Raw genomic sequence first — 21,072 nt, 5'->3', positions numbered from 1 at the left:
GGGAAGCCGCTGCCATCTACGCATGCGTGCCCGGCACGCATGCGTAGATGGTATTTTTGACTTCCGGGTTGAAAAATAGCGAAGTACCCTGTTCGCAATGGTTGGGGACGCAATAAACGGGGGATCACTGTACTTTGGTAGGAAGGTAACAACATTCCGTGCGCCTTCAGCCTTTAGTCATGCCAGCCACATGATCACGGAGACGTCTTTGGACAACGCTGGCTCTTTGGCTTTGAAACGGAGATGAGCACTGCCCCCTAGAGTCAGGAACGACTAGCACATATGCGCGAGGGGAACATTTTTATCTTTATAAGCTTTGGAACTATTTTCTAGGTCAAACATTGGTTTGTACATGCAATTTGCTACTGTTATTTCCTAGCATTGAACCTTTCAAATGTATTTTGCCCTATAATTTGAAACTTTGTTGATAAATTACCAAGATAATGAATAATTTCAAATGCATTTACACAGATCTGTGGCCATAGTTACAATTTGTAGCTTAGTAATCAGGATTTTTGTTAGCTAACACGAAGCAGATTTTACAGGCGCTTCCGATTTGGCACAACAATGCATCTTGAATGAATCAACTGTGTTTCCTGTGATTCTTTTCTTCTTTTTTCTTTTTTATAATTAAAATCATATTTAGCCAAAATCTACAGGTGTCGTGAACTGACTCCTGCAGGCTTCATATTAAAATCTGTTGGTGCTTATAGAAGAAAGAAAGAAAGAAAGAAAGAAAGAAAGAAAGAAAGAAAGAAAGAAAGAAAGAAAGGAAGGAATAGAAAAAAGATAAAAAGATTTACCAGCATTAAAATTTAATTCAAAAATTGTATGCTTTTAGACGTATACAGTGATACCTTGTCTTACGAACTTAATTGGTTCCGGGAGGAGGTTTGTAAGATGAAAAGTTCGTAAGACGAAACAATGTTTCCCTTAGGAATCAATGGAAAACCAATTAATGCATGCAAGCCCAAAATTTACCCCTTTTTCAAGCCAAAGCGCCTGTTTTTGTGCTGGTGGGATCCCCCTGAAGCTCCCCTCCATGGGAAACCACACTTTCGGACTTCCGCGTTTTTGAAATCCCAGGAGGGGAATCCCAGGATCGCAAAAACGGGCGCTCTGCTGGCAACGGAAGTCCGGAGGTGGGGTTTCCAAGCGAGGGAAGCCTCAGCAAAATCACACCATCACAAAAACACGGAAATCCTTGAAACCCCACCTCCGGACTTTTTTGTGATGGTGCAATTTCGCTGAGGCTTCTCTCGCTGGGAAACCTCACCTCCAGACTTCCATTGCCAGCGGAGCAATGGAAGTCTTCCATTGCCAGTGGAGCAATGGAAGTTTTGCGATCCTGGGATTCCCCTCCTGGGATTTCCCTACAGCATCGCAAAAACGCGGAAGTCAGGAGGTGGGATTTCCCATGGAGGGGAGCCTCAGGGGAATCCCAGGATCGCATAAACAGGCGTTTCACTTGCAACGGAAGTCCGGAGGCGGGGCATCCCAACAGTGGTGGTGGGTTCATAAGGTGAAAAAAGTTCATAAGAAAAGGCAAAAAAAATCCAAACCCCAGGTTCGTATCTCGAAAAGTTCATATGACGAGGGATTCGTATGACAAGGTACCATTGTACTTTAAAAGACTATATACATGTCCATGCGAATGGGTGTGTACACAATTTTAGATAAATAATAATTTTTAAATATTTAAATATAAAAAGTAGTTAATTTCAACGTACACATTTTCAAAAGACTACTACGCCTGTTCTTAGAAGCTGTTCATAATTGTTTAATTGTGATCTCTATCTTTTTGGTCATCCAATAAAGCTACAAGGGAAATGACACCTAAATCCAAGCCTGAGAAACAAGGAACACAGGTAGGGCAATACGTTATGGATGGATGTGTATATGCTACTAGGATGTTCGGCAATAGTTTGTTATCTTGTGGTGGAAAAAGTTAAGACACAACAGACAGTATTTAATGATATTGTTAGGAAAGCTGGGAAGTTACAGTAAGAAAATGGTCTCCTATTACTAAAAGCAAAATCACCAGAGATTTATCAATTGACTTTTATATATGGTTATAGTGATTGAAAATGCCTCGCATGTGCATATTACCTATAATAAAGAGCTATAAGTATAGAAAATAAGGCTGCAAACTATAATAGGGAAAATGTTCCATTTAACACCCTTTTTTCTTTTCAATGCAGGTAGCTTCCTTAGTTTTCCGGCTGCTAAAGATAAGAACTCTTCAGCAAGGTGATATTTTTGTGAGTATTAGAAATGTACAAGCTGGTTGAACTAGAAACATATGGATATGTTTTTTTAAATAGTGCAGATGTAAAGAAAGTCTAATTATGTAACATGCATATAGTTAGAAATTAACATCCAGTCCAAAAGTTGTTACAGGTGGTCCTCAACTTAGGACAACAAATGAGCCCAAAATTTGTGTTGTTAAGTGAGAAATTCGTTAAGTGAGCTTTGCCCCATTTTACAACTGTTTTGCCAGATTTATTAAGTGAATCAGTAGAGCTGTAAAATTAGTAACATGGTTGTTAAGTGAATCTGACTTCCCCATTGACTTTGCTTATCAGAAGGTCACAAAAAGGGATCACGTGACTCCAGGACACTGCAATGGTCACAAATGTGAGTTAGTTGCCAACGGTCACAAATGTGAGTTAGTTGCCAAGTTAGTTGCCAACTAACATTGTTAGTTGCTGAATGTAAATAACATGAGCATATGCATGCTACAATGGTCATGTGTGACTAATGGTCATAAGTCACTTTTTTAATGCGAACTGTTGTAAGTTGAGGACTACTTGTATAGAAAATAAAAATCTGAACAGGGCTTCTGCTGTCTTCTAGCTTTCTTTTGGATGATCTGACCTCATGGAGCAGGTTAGATATTTATTTGGCTGCTTTTCCTTTGGCATTTCAAAAGGCAAGGAAACCATTTTTTAATGCAGTCTTCAATAGTTAAGTTGAAGGTAACCAGCCTATTTAACTATGCTAAAGGAGAAACTTCCTGACAGTTAGAACAATTAATCCATGGAACAGCTTGCCACCAGAAGTTGTGAATGCTTCAATGCTGGAAGTTTTTAAGAAGATGTTGGATAACCATCTGTCTGAAGTAGTGTAGGGTTTCCTGCCTAAGCAGGGGGTTGGACTAGAAGATCTCTAAGGACCCTTCCAACTCTGTTATTCTATAGTGGTTCTCAACCTTTCTAATGCCACGACCCCTTAATACAGTTCCTCATGTTGTGGTGACCCCCAACCATAAGTCTAGCACCAATTCTCCCAACAGAACTTTAAGCTGATTGGCAGGAAGGTCAGAGGGACACCCACACTGTAAATGCCTGTTAGGTCGGATTGTAAAAATATGTTCCAAGGCCCCAGAATAGAAGCTTTAGTTCTATTTGTCTTTTCCCATGATCTTAGGTGGCCCCTTTGAAACGAATGTTCAACCCACAAACGGTCCTGACCCGCAGCTTGAGAACCAATTCCTAGTGGTATAGTTTAGAATAGTATAGAATCTATAGTCTATATACTCTACTATTCTAAAACTGACTTTTAGGAATTGGTCGGTTGGAATATATGATATTCCCTGATTAGAACTTTCTGAATGGACTATATAGTAATTAAACAAACACACAAATAATAAATTCTTAGGGACAGCTTCCACAGCAGATTCAACAGACTTAGACAAAATTACATATTGATTTAATAAATACCGGTACCCATTTCCCAAATTTGACCAGAACGCAGGAGGCAATAATTAATAGACGGGAACTACATAAAGCAATGCCTCATCCTTTCTACATATACTAATACATTAACAAACCCCCTCAGTTATTTTCGAAATCAGATTTATTTCCAGTCTTGGTAGCCAGCTTTCATTGAGGGCCGCATCAAGATTGTGTAAAATAAAGAAACTATTCTTAAAAAATGACAAAAAATATTATTAGCACTAACTCATTCATTTTCTTAAATTGTTTATCATTACAGGGGCTGGCCAATTTAATGGACAAGTCGTGTGGTCTTCAGCTCAGTTTGGTAAATCATTATTTTGAAAAAAAAAAGAAAATTTGTTTTATCTTACTTTAAAAATAATGTTAAGATTAGCCTTCATTATTCAATGTTCTTTGTGAAAAATGAGAGCATATAAATAAACTGAACGTTCCTTCAGAACGGAAGAAAATTCTTGGATGAGAAGCAAAATGTCTTCAAAGAAAAAGAAAATCTAATTGCCTTTTGAAAAAGCACCTTTGGAACAACCATGATTGAGAATCTCCAGAGTTTTAAAAAGCAATGTAAATTTATTTCTATAGGTAAAACATCATAAAAAAAGATGAAACATTTCCCCCCCTCATTTCAGTCCTCTCCTCTACTACTATATTTGGCTAGTGTCTTCAACAGTTGCCCTATTAATGTATATTAATTCCCCTCACCCAGTAAATGACAAAAATATCTAGCACTGTAATAGTGCCTAAAATTGTAAAATTTTTGGAAAAGTTTGGGAAACATCTGACCAATGAGTTGAATGGCAAGGCCACCATTTATTTTTATTCGTATATATTTCATGTATTCAATTCATGTTTATACTCATGTAGTAGCTAATAAGTGGTTGACAAAAATAAGCAAATAACTAAAGATCGCATGAAGAGTTAGTACCACTTTATCATGCTTTGGTATGACCACATTTGGAATACTGCATCCAATTGTGGTCGACACAATACAAAAAAAATGATCTTGAGACTCTAAAAAGAACACAGAGAAGAACAACAATGATTAAGGGTGGACTGGAGGCTAAAACATAGGAAGAATGGTTGCTGGAATTGGGTGATGTCTCATCTAGTGAAAAGAAGGACTAGATGTGACATGATAGATGTTCCAATACTTAAGGGGCTGCCACAAAGAAGGGGGAGTCAATCTATTCTCCAAAGCACTTGAAGGCAGAACAAGAAGCAATGGGTGGAAACTAATCAAGGAGAAAAGCAACCTAGAACTAAGGAGAAATTTCCTGACAATTAGTCAGTGAGATGACTTGCCTCCAGAAGTTGTGGGGATTTTAAAGAAAAGGTTGTACAACCATTTGTCTGGATTAGAATAAGGTTTCCTGCCTGAGCTGGGAGTTGGACTGGAACAATGATGTCGAACCTTTTTTGCCCTACACCAATAATTGAATTGAATTGAATTTATTTGACTTCTATGCCGCCCAATTCCGTAGGACTCAGAGCGGCTTACAAAAATAATAGAAACATAGAAACATAGAAGTCTGATGGCAGAAAAAGACCTCATGGTCCATCTAGTCTGCCCTTATACTATTTTCTGTATTTTATCTTAGGATGGATATATGTTTATCCCAGGCATGTTTAAATTCAGTTACTGTGGATTTATCTACCACGTCTGCTGGAAGTTTGTTCCAAGGATCTACTACTCTTTCAGTAAAATAATATTTTCTCATGTTGCTTTTGATCTTTTCCCCAACTAACTTCAGATTGTGTCCCCTTGTTCTTGTGTTTAATGCAATGCCCTCCCCCTGCATGCGCACAACACCCCTTCCATGCTGACCCACACATATGCACCCAGGCCTCACTGAAGCCTCCGGACTTCCGCTAGGCCCATTTGGGTGTTTTTTGCTCTCCCAGGGTTCATGAAAGCTTCCTGAACCCTTGGGATGGTGAAAAACGGGCCAACCGTAAGTTCACTTCTGAACTTCCAGTTGGCCTGTTGGGCCATTTTTTGCCATCCCCAGGCCTTGGGAGGTTTCCCAGAAGCCTGGGAAGAGCGAAAACAGCTGAAAAGAAGACTGAAAATCAGCTGGCCAGTGCAAGCTTGCACACTGGAGCTGATATAAGGCAAGGCCTCAGGTGCCCTCAGATATGGCTCTGGGTGCAGCCTGTGGAACGCGTGCCATCACTGGACTAGAAAAACTCCAAGATCCCTTCCAATTCTATTATTCTTTTATTCCGTTTGTACTATTTATATTACAGAGAAATTTGGAATTCAGGCTAAACTACATGCATCTGTGATCAGGCTACTCTACTTGAATTTGTAAAATGAACATTTTATATTAATAATAGATTATGAGATCACAGAGCAGTGCTAGTTTTTCTTCTTTTCTTCTTTGCCATCTAAAATGTGTCTTCAGAAACACATAAGGTACAAATCAATTACCGTAAATTGGAACTGTTGCTATGAAACAACATTCGTTCACATATGTATATTTGGGTGGTGTTATTCCCTAATTAATATCAGTCCTAAATAAATTTTAATTTTAATTGCGAGTGCATGTCTGCTAAGTCATTTATTGGACAATAACATTTCCTCTGATAGTCTCTTCATTTTATTTGGAAATTAGAATATATTGTTCTTTAGACAAACCATTATCTTAATAAAAATTCTCACATTTGGATAAGATTACTCTTCACCTTAATAGTTAAAAAAACCTCTTTCATTGTAAGCTGAATTTAAATAAGTATTCTTCTTTTGGCAAGCATCTATGTGTACCAATTTATACTTTAACTATCTTGACATCTTTTTTTTTGGTAATCTCAGATTTGTTTTATATATAACACAATAGAGTGTAGCCTTAAAATATGGATTATTTATTTTAGTTAGCAAAAGAGATTGTTATTACTATTTTCCTCTTTCCACAGATCAGTGAAGGCGCAGAGTGCATATTTATTCCAAAACGGCTATTTCTGGAAAAAGCAACTGCTAAATCCACGCAGATAGCACTACAGTTGTTCAGCAGTTACCCCACAGAGAGTATGATCCAGGAGAGTTACAACTTACAGGAAATATGGAACAGATACAAGAGGAAACTTATTAAAAAGCACCTTAAATGGCATCAAAAGTAGTAATGGCTGGTAAATATATATGTATATATGTTGCAAGCCAACCATTTCTCCTGAAAAGAAAATACTTATTTGTGAAAATATAACTTGTGGGAAGTTAACCTCCTCCTAGAAAAATGAAATATCCTAGGAAATATTAAAAAGGAAGATTATTATTATTGTTGTTGTTGTTATTATTATTATTATTATTATTATTATTATTATTATTATTATTTATTAGATTTGTATGCCGCCCATATCCGTAGATTCGGGGCGGCTCACAACAATTATATAGAATATCCCTTGAAACATGCTTTTAGGCCAGTGGTTCTCAACCTGAGGGTCGGGACCCCTTTGAGGGGGTCGAATGATCGTTTCACAGGGGTCTCATAAGACCAGGGGAAAGGACAAATTTCCCATGGTGTTAGGAATTATAGCTTCTATTCTGGCATCTTAGAACATAGTTTTACAATTCAACCCATTGGGTGTTTACAATGAGGATGTCCCTCTGACCTTCCTGCCAATCAGCTTAAATCTCTGTTGAGAGAATTGGTGCTAGACTTATGTTTGGGAATCACCACAACATGAGGAACTGTATTAAGGGGTTGCAGCATTAGAAAGCTTGAGAACCACTGTTTAAACAGAAAAAAGACTCACTCTTAGTAGCTCCCACCTTTGTCAAAGTGCCATCAAGAAATGGCCCAGTTCACTCATCCCCCACACCTTTGTTAATAGTCTGGACCAGTCTATTCTACATAACAAAGATCTACCTCCTTCAGTTAGCCATATACAGTATCTCATCTATATTATGCGCAATAATCAAATCTGTTTTCAATTTGTTTATTTATAAGCCATTAAATTTTCTCCTCTTATGCTTGTATATTTGTGTGTGTGTGTGTGTGTGTGTATATATATGTGTATGTATATATATATATATATATATATATATATATATATATATATATATATATATATAAGCTCCCATAAGGTTAAAATATTAAAAAATCTAATTCATTAAGTATACTCAATTCTTTTTCTAATTTATAACTTTGTAAGAACAGAGAAAAGAGAAAAGAAGGTGCTAATATCTTTTAGTAACTTTTAAATATTCTTACAGGTATTTTAATTTTAATTTTCTTAAAGACATTTAATTCTTAAAAGTATTTAATTTCAATTAATATTATTAAATGTAATTTCAGTCAAATCAATCAATCCAATTAGATCAAAATGTAATTTCAGTCAAATCAATCACTCCAATTAAATCTAATCAATTCAAATCAGTTAATTCAGTTCAAATAATTTCATCTTGACTTCTTTAATGCATTGGCTGGTCATTCTTCTCTAGAATACTGTATTTAAAAACCAGTAGCAATCGACTATATTTCCTCTGGCCACACAATATCGCTAGGTAATCAATTCTCCAAGTCTTCTCTATGTAGCTCTAAATGACTCTTTTACTGTAGCTTCCTGTTTCGTACTTCCTGTCTTACGGTGTTCTTTTTTTATCTCTGCCCTTTAATTCATTATTTAAATATTTTCCCATTTTATTGAAATTTGTTTTTCTGAAATCCAATACTTTGGTTGAAGTATAGGATTGCTCACAATCAGTTTTTACATCTAACCACAAACATAGGTGATCACTGCAACTGACGTTTTCTCCCACCTTAACCTCTGAAACCCGGTTCCCATTGGTAAAAACTAAATCTAGAATATTCTCCCCTCTAGTTGGTGTCTTAACCAGCTGTGCCAGAGCTGCTCCTGTAAGGGCCTCTACTATATTCTTACTTTTGCATGTAAGAGCAATAGGGATATTCCAGTTAATATCAGGCGTGTTGAAATCACTCCTAATCACGATATATCCCTTTACTGCCATTTGGGCAATTTCATCCACCATCTTGTTGTCATAATCCTCATATTGCCCTGGAGGTCTATAGATCACCCCAAATCTAATGACAGAACCCTCTTTAGTTTGCATGCAAACACAGAATGTCTCCAGATCTTTACATGTATTTTGAATGAGTGTTGTTTTTAGACTTTCCTTCACATAAATGGCTACTTCACCTCCCTTTCTACTCTATCCTTCCTATACAATGTATATCCTGGTATGGATATTTCCCATTCATTGAAGTCCTTAAACCATGTCTCAGTTATGGCAACCAGATCCAAATTATCTCTTGATATTATGGCCATTACTCACAGACCTTGTTGTTCAAGCTTCGAGCATTTGTGCACATTACCCGAAGAACATTATTATCATTATTTGTTTGTCCCTTATCCTCAACAACTACATCTATTTCATTTACAGCTCCCCTTTCATAAATTTCAACAAACTGATTTATCCTCGTTGTCCGGGGACAGAAATCATCCACGTCGGTTACATCTCTGTCCCCTTTACCTAGTTTAAATACCTGTCCAAAAAAGTTCTGAACTCCTCACCAAGCACTTGGGTACCTCTGTATGATGGATGCAAACCATCCCCAAACCATCTCACTTCTCTTTTCCTCTCTTCCTCCCCACTGCTTTCCTATTTAAAATATTTAACAGATTAACAGAGTTGGAAGGGACCTTGCAGATCATCCCAATCAGGAGATCCTACACCTGCCTCGACCTAGGATCATTTATTTTTCTGTATTTTGGACCTTGTTTTATCTCATTTCCCCCTCCTCCATGTCTAATGGTCTCTCTGATGTAGTATTCAATTTCTTTCAGCTTTAGGCCAAAGAAAGCTTAGGTGTTCACACCCTGAGTGCCATCTACAGGACATACTTTATGAATACTTAACATTGGACTATGACAGGGGTAGGCAAAGTTGGCTCTTCTATGACATGTGGACTTCAACTCCCAGAATTCCTGAGCTAGCATGATTGGCCCAGGAATTCTGGGAGTTGAAGCCCGCAAGTCATAGAAGAGCCACCTTTGCCTACCCCTGGAGTATGAGATCTGATTTTCCTTTCTCCCTGAGATTTTCCTGTACTCCATCAGCTTCTTAGCTAGTGATCAAAATAACAGATTCCACTTTTGATGAGATATGACCAGAGATCATCTGTTGCAATGATTGGTTTTATTTTAGGAAAAAATCTGTAGAAAAGGAGGGCAAATTGAAGGCTTAGAGAATTCTGAGAAAAGTCCATAAATATTGCACTTTCTTCTAATACTAGAACTTGAAGCATTGTACAATGGTTTTACTGCTAGCAGTTGTATCTACATCTGGAAGAGTTTTGAGGGAGCTACCAAAATAGCTATCAAATAAACTAAACATGAGACTCAAATTATAGACTTGAGAGTTTTGCTACCGAGCTCTGTTCTACGGTGCAGCTGAGACATTGGTTGAACCACAAAGCAGCTTTAAGGCAAATCTGGTTCACCTCCTCAATAGACTCTCAGCAAATGGCTTTTAAATAAGGGTGAAAGACAGATCAATGCAAATGCTTTATTTTAGAAAAGTCTTTTTAAAAAAACAGTTTTCAGAAAATATTTATTTAAAACAAAATAATAGGTAGAGGGGGCAAAAACCTATTTTATCTCCTGTTTACAGTCCAACTTCAGTATAGAACTATTTACAATTCCGGTCCAAAGACAAGTTTATTTACAGAATCTGTAATCCAGTAGTAGTTCTAGTAGACTTTAAGGCACATTTTGAGTGTACAGGATAGTTTTGGCATGTTCTCAGAAATAAAGTCCTGTTCACACTTTTGTCTGTTTTTTGGGGGGGTTTTGGAAGTCCATTTTTCACAGTTATAAATATTCTTTTCTCCACCCTATAAATCATTCTCGGCACAATTCAAGTGAGTTGGTTTTGATGATAAGACCGAAATATGACAGTCTTGGTTTTGACTTCAAATAATATTGTAGAGTGAGGGTCGGTCAAAGAATTTTGTTTTTTTGTTATTGAAGGGTGAGGATCGGTCAAGGAATTGTTGCAGTTCTTTCAAGTGCTCTGGTGGTCTTTCTGCAGTTCTTCTCCATAAATAAGCCCCATGGGTAAAGTCCAAGTCAGGTTCTTGGCTCTTGAGGAAGCACCAGAACCAGCTGGTTCCCGGGGTCAGTGTTCAGTCCAAGTATTTTTTTCTGGACAGACCTAGTAGAACCACCTACTAGATTTCCCCCCCCCCCGACCCCCACTCTGATCGACAGGCATCAAGCGACAGGTGTTAGAGGCTACTGGTGTTGCTTCATGTGTGATGCCAGGTGATCAGAGCGGGAGGAGGACTGGTTGCACAGGTGGCACAGAAATCGACAATGGCCAGTATGTTTTTGATAATGGCAGGTCATTTCCTCACAGCAAGAAAACTTCCACCCGCATCCTTCCCAGTTGCAATAATAGAGTTTTTCACCTGTTTGGGGAGAAGAGGGGAAAGAAAATGATAAGAGTGACCACCAGACCTGGTCCTCCTTCTTAAGGGATCTCATCTCTCTCTTTTTAATTTATTAAAATTATGCCTTCTAAATGTATTTGTAAATGAGCCAAGGTGGCACAATGATTAGAGTGCAGTACTGCAGGCCACTAAAGCTGACTGCTAGATCTGTAGGTGAGCAGTTCAAATCTCACCTTCCAGGTTGACTCAGCCTTCCATCCTTCTAAGGTGGGTAAAATGAGGACCCGGATTGTGGAGGCAATATGCTGGCTCTGATAAAAAGTGCTATTGCTAACATGTTGTAAGCCGCCCTGAGTCAAAGGAGAAGGGAGGCATTAAAAAAATTGAATAAATAAATCTACCTTGCTCTTTAATCCTAAGTAGGAAAGGCAACCAAAGCATTATTTCTGTAAAGGTCAAAACTTCCTGTGGCTTTTTGACAGCTGTATACCTCACACCTGTGATGTCCTCACTCCTGCCATGTACTCCCACAGGGCAGGTGAAATACCCCTTTTGAACTCAGCTGTATCAGCATAACTATCCCTCCTTCTGTGTTCACCTCTCCAAAATTGTGTGCAAACCTCAGGGGGCGGATGGGGTGATGGAGTGTGTTTAGCAGACTCCTCTGAAACTCCCTCCTATGACGCAATAAAGCGATGCCTTACCCTTGTGTGTTTGAAGGTGCGCCTTGAGATGAGAGCTCTTCCTGTACATTTCCCCGCAGCCATCATAAGTGCACCTCTGTGTTGTGGTCCGTTTGTGGGATGAAGAGCGCTGTCCTCTCGATTTGGTTTCCCACATTTTCATTGGGGAGGCAGGTGGGGTGATGATGATCCTGGAGGGAGAGGCCTGACAGGGGAGGATCTGGTCAAAGAGTCCGTTAGGAGAGGGTCCATGGGGGTACTGAGGCTGCAGAAAGGGGGTCGGTGGGGTCTCCCACTTGATGTTCATGCAATTCCGGGACTGGCCCAGGTCAGGCAGAGCCTCATGGGCATCCACTTCGGGCGAGACAATGCCCATGAAGTAATAGCCTTCTAAGCCACAGGACCACTGCGAGGAGAGGAGAAGTGGCCCGCGGTTAGTGGATTGACCTGAGACACTGGCCTGACCCGGGAAGGGGTCAGGGTCCTCCTTTCCCCCCCCCAAAAAGAATTCACATCACAAAAATTCACCTCACAAAGGAGTGAGGGAGAACAGAGGGCGCCTTCCCATGAAACCCCCCTCCCTCTTCTCGAATTAAGCGGGGTCCCTCAGGTTTGAGTGGAGGAACCCCCCCGAAGGCGAGGGGAATGCAAAGCTTCCATGCCGCCCCTTTCCCCCCCGCCTCCCGAAGGAAGCGGCAGTGCCTCTGAGCACGTGCAGAGCGCGTGCCGTTCCAGCCACCCACCACGCTCTCTACGGTCTGTGGGGCCAACTCACCTGGGAAGATGGGCGGCTGTCCACCTTCTGGAAAGAGGCGAGGGATGCCAAACAGGGGGCTATGTCTGCCTCGGGGTCGCCCAATCCAAACAGATTTCCCGGCCACGCCGTAGAAGGCCTGGCCGGCGGTGGAGAGTATTTAAATCGCACCGAGCCATCGCACAGACCAACAGCTCGACCAGATGAGATATGTCTCCGAGGCGGGGAGGTGTCACTCGGGGGATGTAAAGCGATGACGCCTGCCTCTTCGAGGAGGCGTAAATTCAGCTCTCCTAGAAAAGGAGGAGCGCCAGAGTTGGGACGGCCCTGGTCTTCGGGCCCTGGTGAATCTCTGCCCGCCATCAGCGGGGTCTTGTTGCCCAGGGTGAGGCGAACCAAAGGCTCTAGCTGCGTTGGCCTCAGGTTTCTTAATCTCCGGAAAGACTCCCCAAGTGCATTATTTTACATTTGGAAACACTAAATTGCAGTTTCCATTCCTTTGACCATTTATCTAGTAAAGCTAAATCATTTACCATATTACAGACACCTCCAAGAATATCAACCCTATTGCACACTTAGAGTCATCAGCAAATAGGCAAAACTTCCCTTCCAAACCTGGAACTGTATCAAAAGCTTTGCTGAAGTCCAGATAGGCAATATCCACGGCACCACCTTCATCCAACACCTTTGTGACATAGTCAAAGAAATCAATGAGATTAGTCTGACATGATTTTCCTTCAATAAAGCCATGCTGATTTGGGTCCAATAAGTTATTGTTTTTTAAGTGCTGATTTATCCTCTTTTTGAGTAGAGTCTCCATCGTTTTAACTACAACTGATGTCAAGCTAATTGGCCTGTAGTTACCAGCTTCTTCTCTACTGCCATTATTGTGGATAGGCACAACACTGGCCACTCTTCAATCCTCAGGAACATCTCCTGTTAACAGGGATTGGTTAAATAAATCAGTCAGGGGGGTAGCAATCATATATCTGAGTTCTTTAAAAACTCTGGGGTGGATGCCATCTGGACCCATTGCCTTATTTATCTTTAATCGTTCACGTTCTTCTAAGACATTGGCTTCTAAGATCACTGGAGCTGAATCTCTACAGCTGGAAGCAATGCTATATCCATCTATAGTATTATATTGTAAAGTGTCTTTTGAGAAAACTGAACAGAAGTAGCTATTCAAATGGTCAGCGACCTCCTTATTCTCATCAATGCATGTATTATTCCCGGTACTAAGCTTCGTGACGCTGCAGTTTTTCTTCTTCCTATCACTAATATACATCTGAAGGTTTTATCCCCCTTCTTTACAGATTTGGCAATTTCTTCCTCTTTTGAGGCTTTAGCAGCATATATTATCTGTTTCGCCTTCTCTCTCATTTTATACACCTCTCTATCAGCTATATTTCCAGACTCTTTATACCTCCTATAGGCAGCCTTTTTTTCATTGACTGTAGTCCTTACACCATTGCTAAACCATAGCGGTTTGTTCTTCCTTTTACCTTTAATTATTTGCCTTACATACAGTCCAGTAGCTTTTAAGATGGCCTTTTTTAATACAGTCCACTGGGTGCTCGCTCCTGCCATTTTATCCCTCCTCTTTAATTCATTATTTAAATATTCCCCCATTGCATTAAAATTAGTTTTTCTGAAATCCAATACTTTGATTGCAGTATAGGATTGTTCACCATCAGTTTTTACATCAAAACACAAACATAGATGGTCCTTTTACCTTTAGTTATTTGCCTTATATACAGTCCAGTGGCTTTTAAGATGGCCTTTTTAATATAGTCCATTGGGCACTTGCTCCTGCCGTTTGATCCCTGCCCTTTAATTTATTATTTAAATATTCCCCCATTCTATTGAAATTTGTTTTTTTGAAATCCAATACTTTGGTTGTAACATAATGAGATATGACCAGAGATCAATTGTTGCAATGGATGGTTTTATTTTAGGAAAATATCTGTAGAAAAGGAGGGCAAATTGAAGGCTTAGAATATTTTGAGAAAAGTCCATAAATATTGCACTTTCTTCTAATACTAGAACTTGAAGCAGTGTATTTTTTACTGCTACCAGTTGTATGTACATCTGGAAGAGTTTTGAGGGAACAATTCAAGTGAGTCGGTTTTGACTTCAAGTAATATTGTAGAGAGACGGTGGGTCACTCTGATCACCAGGCATCAAGCCACAGGTGTCAAAGGCTATTGGTGTTGTTTCATGTGTGATGCCAGGTGATCAGAGCGGGAGAAGGACTGGTCGCACAGGTGGCACTGAAGTAGAAAATGGCTGGTATGATTTTCATAATGGCGTGTCATTTCCTCACAGCAGGAAAACTTCATTCCGCACCCTTGCCAATTGCAGTAATAGAGCTTTTCATCTGTTTGGGGAGAAGAGGGGAAAGAAAATGATATGAGTGACCACCAGACCTGGTCCTCCTTTTTAAGGGATCTCTCATTTTAATTTATTAAAATTATGCCTTCTAAATGTATCTGTAAATGAGCCAAGGTAGCACAACGAGTAGAGTGCAGTACTGCAGGCCACTGAAGCTGACTGCTAGATCTGTAGGTCAGCGGTTGAAATCTCACCTTCGGCCTTCCATCTTTCTAAGGTGGGTAAAATGAGGACCCGGATTGTGGAGGCAATATGCTGGCTCTGATAAAAAGTGCTATTGCTAACATGTTGTAAGCCGCCCTGAGTCTAAGGAGAAGGGAGGCATTAAAAACTTGAATAAATAAATTGAAAAACTAAATATACCTTGCTCTTTAATCCTAAGTAGGAAAGGCAGCCAAAGCATTGTTTCTGTACAGGTCAAAAATCACTGTGGCTTTTTGACTGCTGTATACCTCACACCTGTCCATCTGATGTGCTCACTCCTGCCATGTACACCCACAGGGCAGGTGAAATACCCCTTTTGAACTCTCAGCTGTACCAGCATAACTATCCCTCCTTCTGAGTTCACCTCTCCAGAATTGTGTGCAAACCTCAGGGGGCGGATGGGGTGATGGAGTGTGTTTAGCAGACTCCTCTGAAACCTTCCCTCCTATGACGCAATAAAATGAGGCCTTACCCTTGTGTGTTTTAAGGTGCGCCTTGAGATGGGAGCTCTTCTTATTTGTTTTCCTGCAGCCATTGTAATTGCACCTGTGCGTCGCCGTCTGTGTGTTGAAGTGCGCTGTCCTCTGGATTCGGATTCCCCCATTTCCATTGGGGAGGCAGGTGGGGTGATGGGGATCCTGGAGGGAGAGGCCTGACAGGGGAGGATCTGGTTAAAGAGTCTGTTAGGAGAGGGTCCGTGGGGGTACTGAGGCTGCGGAAAGAGCATCGGTGGGGTCTCCCACTTGATGTTCATACAGTTCTGGAACTGGCCCAGGTCAGGCAGAGCCTCATAGGCATCCACTTCGGGCGAGGCAATGCCCATGAAGTAATAATAGCCTTCTAAGCCACAGGACCATTGCGAGGAGGGGAGAAGTGGCCCACGGTTAGTGGATTGACCTGAGACACTGGCCTGACCCCCCACCAAAAAAGAATTCACATCACAAAAATTCACCTCACAAAGGAGTGAGGGAGAACAGAGGGCGTCTTCCCATGAAACCCCCCCTCCCTCCCTCCTCTCAAGTTAAGCGGGGTCCCTCAGGTTTGAGTGGAGGACCCCCCCTTGAAGGCGAGGGGAATACAAAGCTTCCACGCCACCCCTTTTTTCCCCGTCTCCTGAAGCAAACAGCAGTGCCTCTGAGCACGTGCAGAGTGCGTGCCGTTCCAGCCACCCACCCCGCTCCCTACGGTCTGTGGGGCCAACTCACCTGGGAAGATGGGCGGCTGTCCACCTTCTGGAAAGATGCGAGGGATGCCAAACAGGCGGCTATGTCTGACTCGGGGTCGCCCAATCCAAAGAGGCTTCCTGGGCGCGCTGTAGAAGGCCTGGCCGGCGGTGGAGACCATTTAAATCGCGCCAAGCTAGCGCGCAGACCAACAGCGTGACCAGATGAGATATGTCTCCGACGCGGGGCGGTGTCGCTCGGGGGAGAAGCGCCAGAGTTGGGACGGCCCTGGTCTTCGGGCCCTGGTGAATCCCTGCCCGCCATCAGCGGGGTCTTGTTGCCCATGGTGGGGCGAACCAAAGGCTCTAGCTGCGCAGGCCTCAGGTTTTTTAGTCTCCGGAAAGACTCCCCGCCCGGTTTACCCGGGGGTGGCCTAGGTGTTAAGCCGCGGGAGTTTTCCATGTAGAAGATACAAGAAACGTAAAAGTTTCTTTTGGTGCTCGTCTGAAGCAATACCGCGATACCTCTCCCACTCGCCTCTCGGTATCAGATGGCCAAAACCCGGACGGGGTTTGTGTCGTGGTCCGTTTGTGGGATGAAGAGAGCTGTCCTCTCGATTTGGTTTCTCACATTTTCATTGGGGAGGCAGGTGGGGTGATGAGGATCCTGGAGGCGGAGGCCTGACAGGGGAGGCTCTGGTCAAAGAGTCCGTTAGGAGAGGGTCCATGGGGGTACTGAGGCTGTGGAAAGGGGGTCGGTGAGGTCTCACACTTGATGTTTATACAATTCCGGGACTGGCCCAGGTCAGGCAGAGCCTCATAGGCGTCCACTTCGGATGAGGCAATGCCCATGAAATAATAGCCTTCCAAGCCGCAGGAGCATTGCTGGGAGAGGAGAGGAGAGAAGTGGCCCGCGGTTAGTAAATCGACCAGGTTTTTTTTCTTTTTTTTCCTTCTGGGCTCTGGGTATGTTTTTCCTATTACAGTAAATGAAGTTGAATGTGTATAATTTTAGAAGTGTAGTGTGTTTGTTTGTGTACATACACTTTATATAGTAGATAATCGGGGTGGGCTACTGCCTGGACGGGGGAAGGGAACACAGTGGGGTAGCGAAAATGGAACTTCACTCCAGAGCACCCAATTTGCAGTGGAAGATGTTGAAATAAAATGCATAAGGCACGCCCGCAGTGTGGTAGTAAACATAAACATCTTGGTAGCCCATCACTGGGTGAGAGGAATAAAAAAAATCCAAAACTTTAAGGCATTAAAAAAAAAGAGGGATTCTGAGGTGGCGAGGAGGAGCACACACCTCCCATACACCCGGCGCGAGGCTGCCTCCTATACATGGCGCTAGAGAGAGAAATCCAGGGGGAATGGCAGGAAACTAGCCAGGCGTTCGTGCCGCTCTCAAATCTCCTGGGAAATTTTCTGGGTTCCGGTTCTTAAGTAGAAAATGGTTCTTAAAAAGAGGCAAAAAAAATCAATGAAAAAGCAAATAATGCGTGTGATTGGAGAAACCACAGGGAGGGTGGAGGCCCTGTTTCCTTCCAGGAGATTCCTAGACAGGCCCCACAGAGGCTTCTCCCTGCCTTTTCCAGCCCTATTTCCTCCCAGGAGATTCCTAGAGAGACCCCATAGAGGATTCTCCCCACCTTTTCCAGCCCTATTTCCTCCCAGGAGATTCCTAAAGAGACCCCACCTTTTCCGGTTACAGTTTCAGAGGCTCAGGTTTGTAAGTGGAAAATGGTTCTTGAAAAGAGGCAAAAAAAATCTTGAGCAGGTTCTTATCTCGAAAAGTTCTTAAGTAGAGGCGTTCTTAAGTAGAGGTACCACTGTTTATATACTGTTTATGTTTTCGTAGATTTTCATGGTTATACCTATGTAGGTCTTGGTATATTCGGGTCTTTTCCTGTGTAAGATTGGTAAGAATCTTACATGCGGGGAAAACCCGAATCTGCCAAGAACGACACACTCAGACACAGACACACACACACTCACACATCAAACTTACAAAGAACTGAAAAAGAAAAAGGGAGACTACTATAGATCTATTTTGAGCTATTTAGCTCTCATCAGCTAGTCATACCCTTCTACGATTCAAACCTGGACTGCTTGCTTGGCCCCTGGAGTAGGGCTGAAAGGCAAAAGGAAGCAGTATGCACCCTCCCGTATTTGGGTATACTAGCTGACTCGACAGAAAAACAGACAGACAGACAGAATCAAAGACTACTGAAAGACTATTCAGCACAGGAATCAGTAGTGGGTTTTAAATCCTGTTGTGTGTGTGCTTGCCATCCCACCGTCTCTCTACAATATTACTCTCACCGCCGCTACCACTTTGTCGAACGGGGAGCAACCCACTGCTGGTGGGAATATATTTGCATTGGAACATTAGTGCAAATGTCACAAATTGATAGATTTGTGGAAAACGCTGAATGCAAGGAGTCCTCAACTTATAACCATTTTTTTAGCAACCATCCAAAGATACAACTTGAAAAAGTGACTTACGATTGGTTCCTTTCACTTAATAACCATTAAAGCATTCATACAGTCAATTGATCAAACTTTGGACACTTGGCAATTGGCAGCAGGGGTGGATTCTATTTACCTTCCCCACCGGTTCGCATTGCAACATTTTGCGCCACCCGACCATAGTCAGTAACTGGAATCAGCCGGAAACATAGCTGGGGACACTAATGGGCAGTCAACATTTTTACTGCCACACTGTGGGTGTGGCCTATTTTGTGTGTGTGGCTTAATGGTCATGTGACTGGGTGGGAGTGGCTTGAACGATCATCATCGTACAAGTGAACTGTTGAGTCCTCGATTTACAACCTTACCAGTGTCACTCGCTGGGGTAACAATTTGCTTCGTGTTTCCTGCGCTCTTCTTCCTAGGTCACCCCCCCCCACCTCAGGCTGGGAAGCTAGGCGAACGGGTGCTGCCACAAGCATAAATGCTGCCAGCGCCGCTTCCACCCACGTCTTCTACCTGCCCTTCAGGTAGGAGGTGACTGCATGAGGCTGGAGGAGAGCTGGGCAGGAGAGAGGGAAGCTCGTCTGAGGCCAGGAAGGAGAAAGAGGAAAAAAGCAAGGAATGCAGATGCAGCAGCAGGGGGAACAAGGAGAGCCGAGACCAGTAATTCAGGTGGCCACTGATCAGCTGGAGCTGTGCACGCATCTTCATTTCCGCTGGTGGAACTGTGTTCCACCCCGTCCTGCCTGCTGCCCACCCCTGACTGAGGAGCTGATCAGCTGTGCTTTAGGCAAAGGAATAAAGGTTATATTAACACGGGAAGGCCCTTTTTCAAGCAGCGGAACAGGGGAAACCTCCCAAACAGGAATGAAATTTGCAAAAAATTCAAAGATGGCGGTGTGCACAGACCAGCTCCAGCCGATCCAGTTCAGTGATGTCACCAGTCGGTCACTACCAGTTTGGGCCATCCAACCCAAACCAGGAGGAACTCACCTCTCATTGGCAGATATTTATGATGGTTGCAGATTCTCGGGTTCATTTGCAATCTTCCTAGACAGCTTCTGACAGGCAAAATAAATGGATCTGCTTAACAATCACATGATTCACTTAACTTTGCCCAGGGGGAGTCATAAAATTGGGTGCAATCACTTAATAATTACCTCACTTAGCAAATTTTGATCATGTAACCCATGAGGATGCTGCAAGGGTCCTAGGTGTGAAAAAGGGTCAACAATAACTTTCTTTGAAGTAAAGTAAGGAGAAGAAGAAGTAGAAAGGTAGGAGATCGAGGCTGGAGAGATTGGAGAAGGAAGGTGGAGAGAAAGTTAAAGAAAGTAGAAGGGTAAGGAGAAGAAAAAGGGAAAGGAAGGTTGGGTGAATAGAAAATGGAAGTTCAGACAGGCAGATATTGATAGTACAGTGGTATCTCTACTTAAGAACTTAATTTGTTCCGTGACCAGGTTTTTAAGTAGAAAAGTTTGTAAGTAGAAGCAATTTTTCCCATAGGAATCAATGTAAAAGCAAATAATGTGTGCGATTAGGGAAAGCACAGGGAAGGTGGAGGTCCTGTTTCATCCCAGGAGATTCCTAGAGAGGCCCCACGGAGGCTTCTCCCTGCCTTTTCCAGCCCTGTTTCCTCCCAGGAGATTCCTAGAGAGACCCCATGGAGGCTTCTCCCCGCCGTTTCCGGCCCTGTTTCCTCCCAGGAGGCTCGGGTTTGTAAGTAGAAAATGTTTCTTGAGAAGAGGCAAAAAAATCTTGAACACCTGGTTCTTATCTAGAAAAGTTCGTAAGTAGAAGCAATTTTTCCCATAGGAATCAATGTAAAAGCAAATAATGCGTGCAAACCCATTAGGAAAGAAATAAAAACTCGGAATTTGGGTGGGAGGAGGAAGAAGAGGAGGACAGTCGCTGCCAAAGGAAGGAGGTGAGGTGAGGGAAATCAAAAAAATTCAAAACTTTTAAGGCTTAAAAAAAAAGAGGGACTCTGAGGTGGCAAGAAGGAGCACGCACCTCCCATACACCCGTGCGAGGCTGCCTCCCATGCACTGCACCAGAAAGAGAAACCCGGGAGAATGGCAGGGAACTGGCCGGGCCTTCGTGCTGCTCTCAAATTTCCTGGGAAATTTTTCCGGGCTCGGGTTCTAAAGTAGGAAATGGGTCTTAAGAAGAGGCAAAAAAATCTTGAACACCCGGGTCTTATCTAGAAAAGTTCTTAAGTAGAGGCGTTTGTAGATAGAGGTACCACTGTATT

The 21,072-nt window shown here is 42.3% G+C and overlaps 3 protein-coding genes across 4 annotated transcripts in view; 1 reads left to right on the top strand and 2 right to left on the bottom strand.

The window, feature by feature from the left end:
- LOC139170268 (cyclic nucleotide-binding domain-containing protein 2-like) overlaps positions 1–21,072 on the top strand; it is a 73,397-nt gene that overhangs the window by 50,665 nt on the left and 1,660 nt on the right. The window contains exons 11-14 of one of the 2 annotated variants that reach the window (XM_070757245.1): positions 1,819–1,868; positions 2,202–2,261; positions 3,997–4,044; positions 6,651–6,863. In XM_070757245.1, coding sequence (XP_070613346.1) covers positions 1,819–1,868; positions 2,202–2,261; positions 3,997–4,044; positions 6,651–6,854 — 362 coding nt within the window. In that variant the 3' untranslated portion in view covers positions 6,855–6,863. Of the gene's footprint in view, positions 1–1,818; positions 1,869–2,201; positions 2,262–3,996; positions 4,045–6,650; positions 7,010–21,072 lie in introns of those variants that run through there. The other variant, XM_070757244.1, reaches the window with a different exon arrangement.
- LOC139170641 (Krueppel-like factor 2) lies at positions 10,989–12,946 on the bottom strand. Its single transcript, XM_070758131.1, has 3 exons — positions 12,605–12,946; positions 11,851–12,235; positions 10,989–11,164 (listed from the first exon to the last, which is right to left on the bottom strand). Exons 1-3 carry the CDS (start codon positions 12,944–12,946, stop codon positions 10,989–10,991), a joined length of 903 nt encoding a protein of 300 aa, XP_070614232.1.
- LOC139170640 (Krueppel-like factor 2) lies at positions 14,788–16,689 on the bottom strand. Its single transcript, XM_070758130.1, has 3 exons — positions 16,387–16,689; positions 15,654–15,819; positions 14,788–14,963 (listed from the first exon to the last, which is right to left on the bottom strand). The coding sequence occupies exons 1-3, from the start codon at positions 16,687–16,689 to the stop codon at positions 14,788–14,790; spliced, it is 645 nt and encodes a 214-aa protein (XP_070614231.1).

Source organism: Erythrolamprus reginae, chromosome 7 (genome assembly GCF_031021105.1).
Source record: "Erythrolamprus reginae isolate rEryReg1 chromosome 7, rEryReg1.hap1, whole genome shotgun sequence".
In the NCBI taxonomy this organism is placed as follows: domain Eukaryota; kingdom Metazoa; phylum Chordata; class Lepidosauria; order Squamata; family Dipsadidae; genus Erythrolamprus; species Erythrolamprus reginae.
Note: the sequence above shows the minus strand (reverse complement) of the source record. Positions and strands in the feature narration are given on the sequence as shown.

Excerpts from the sequence above, each read along its gene's own strand:
- LOC139170641 (XM_070758131.1), bottom strand. The coding sequence starts at position 12,946 with ATGGCGGGCAGAGATTCACCAGGGCCCGAAGACCAGGGCCGTCCCAAC. Across the intron at positions 12,236-12,604 it reads ACAGCCGCCCATCTTCCCAG|TGGTCCTGTGGCTTAGAAGG; the intron begins GTGAGTTGGCCC and ends CTCTCCTCGCAG. Across the intron at positions 11,165-11,850 it reads GCACCTTCAAACACACAAGG|GTGAAAAACTCTATTATTGC; the intron begins GTAAGGCATCGC and ends CTCCCCAAACAG.
- LOC139170640 (XM_070758130.1), bottom strand. The coding sequence starts at position 16,689 with ATGGGCAACAAGACCCCGCTGATGGCGGGCAGGGATTCACCAGGGCCC. Across the intron at positions 15,820-16,386 it reads ACAGCCGCCCATCTTCCCAG|GATCCCCATCACCCCACCTG; the intron begins GTGAGTTGGCCC and ends CTCTCCCTCCAG. Across the intron at positions 14,964-15,653 it reads GCACCTTAAAACACACAAGG|ATGAAAAGCTCTATTACTGC; the intron begins GTAAGGCCTCAT and ends CTCCCCAAACAG.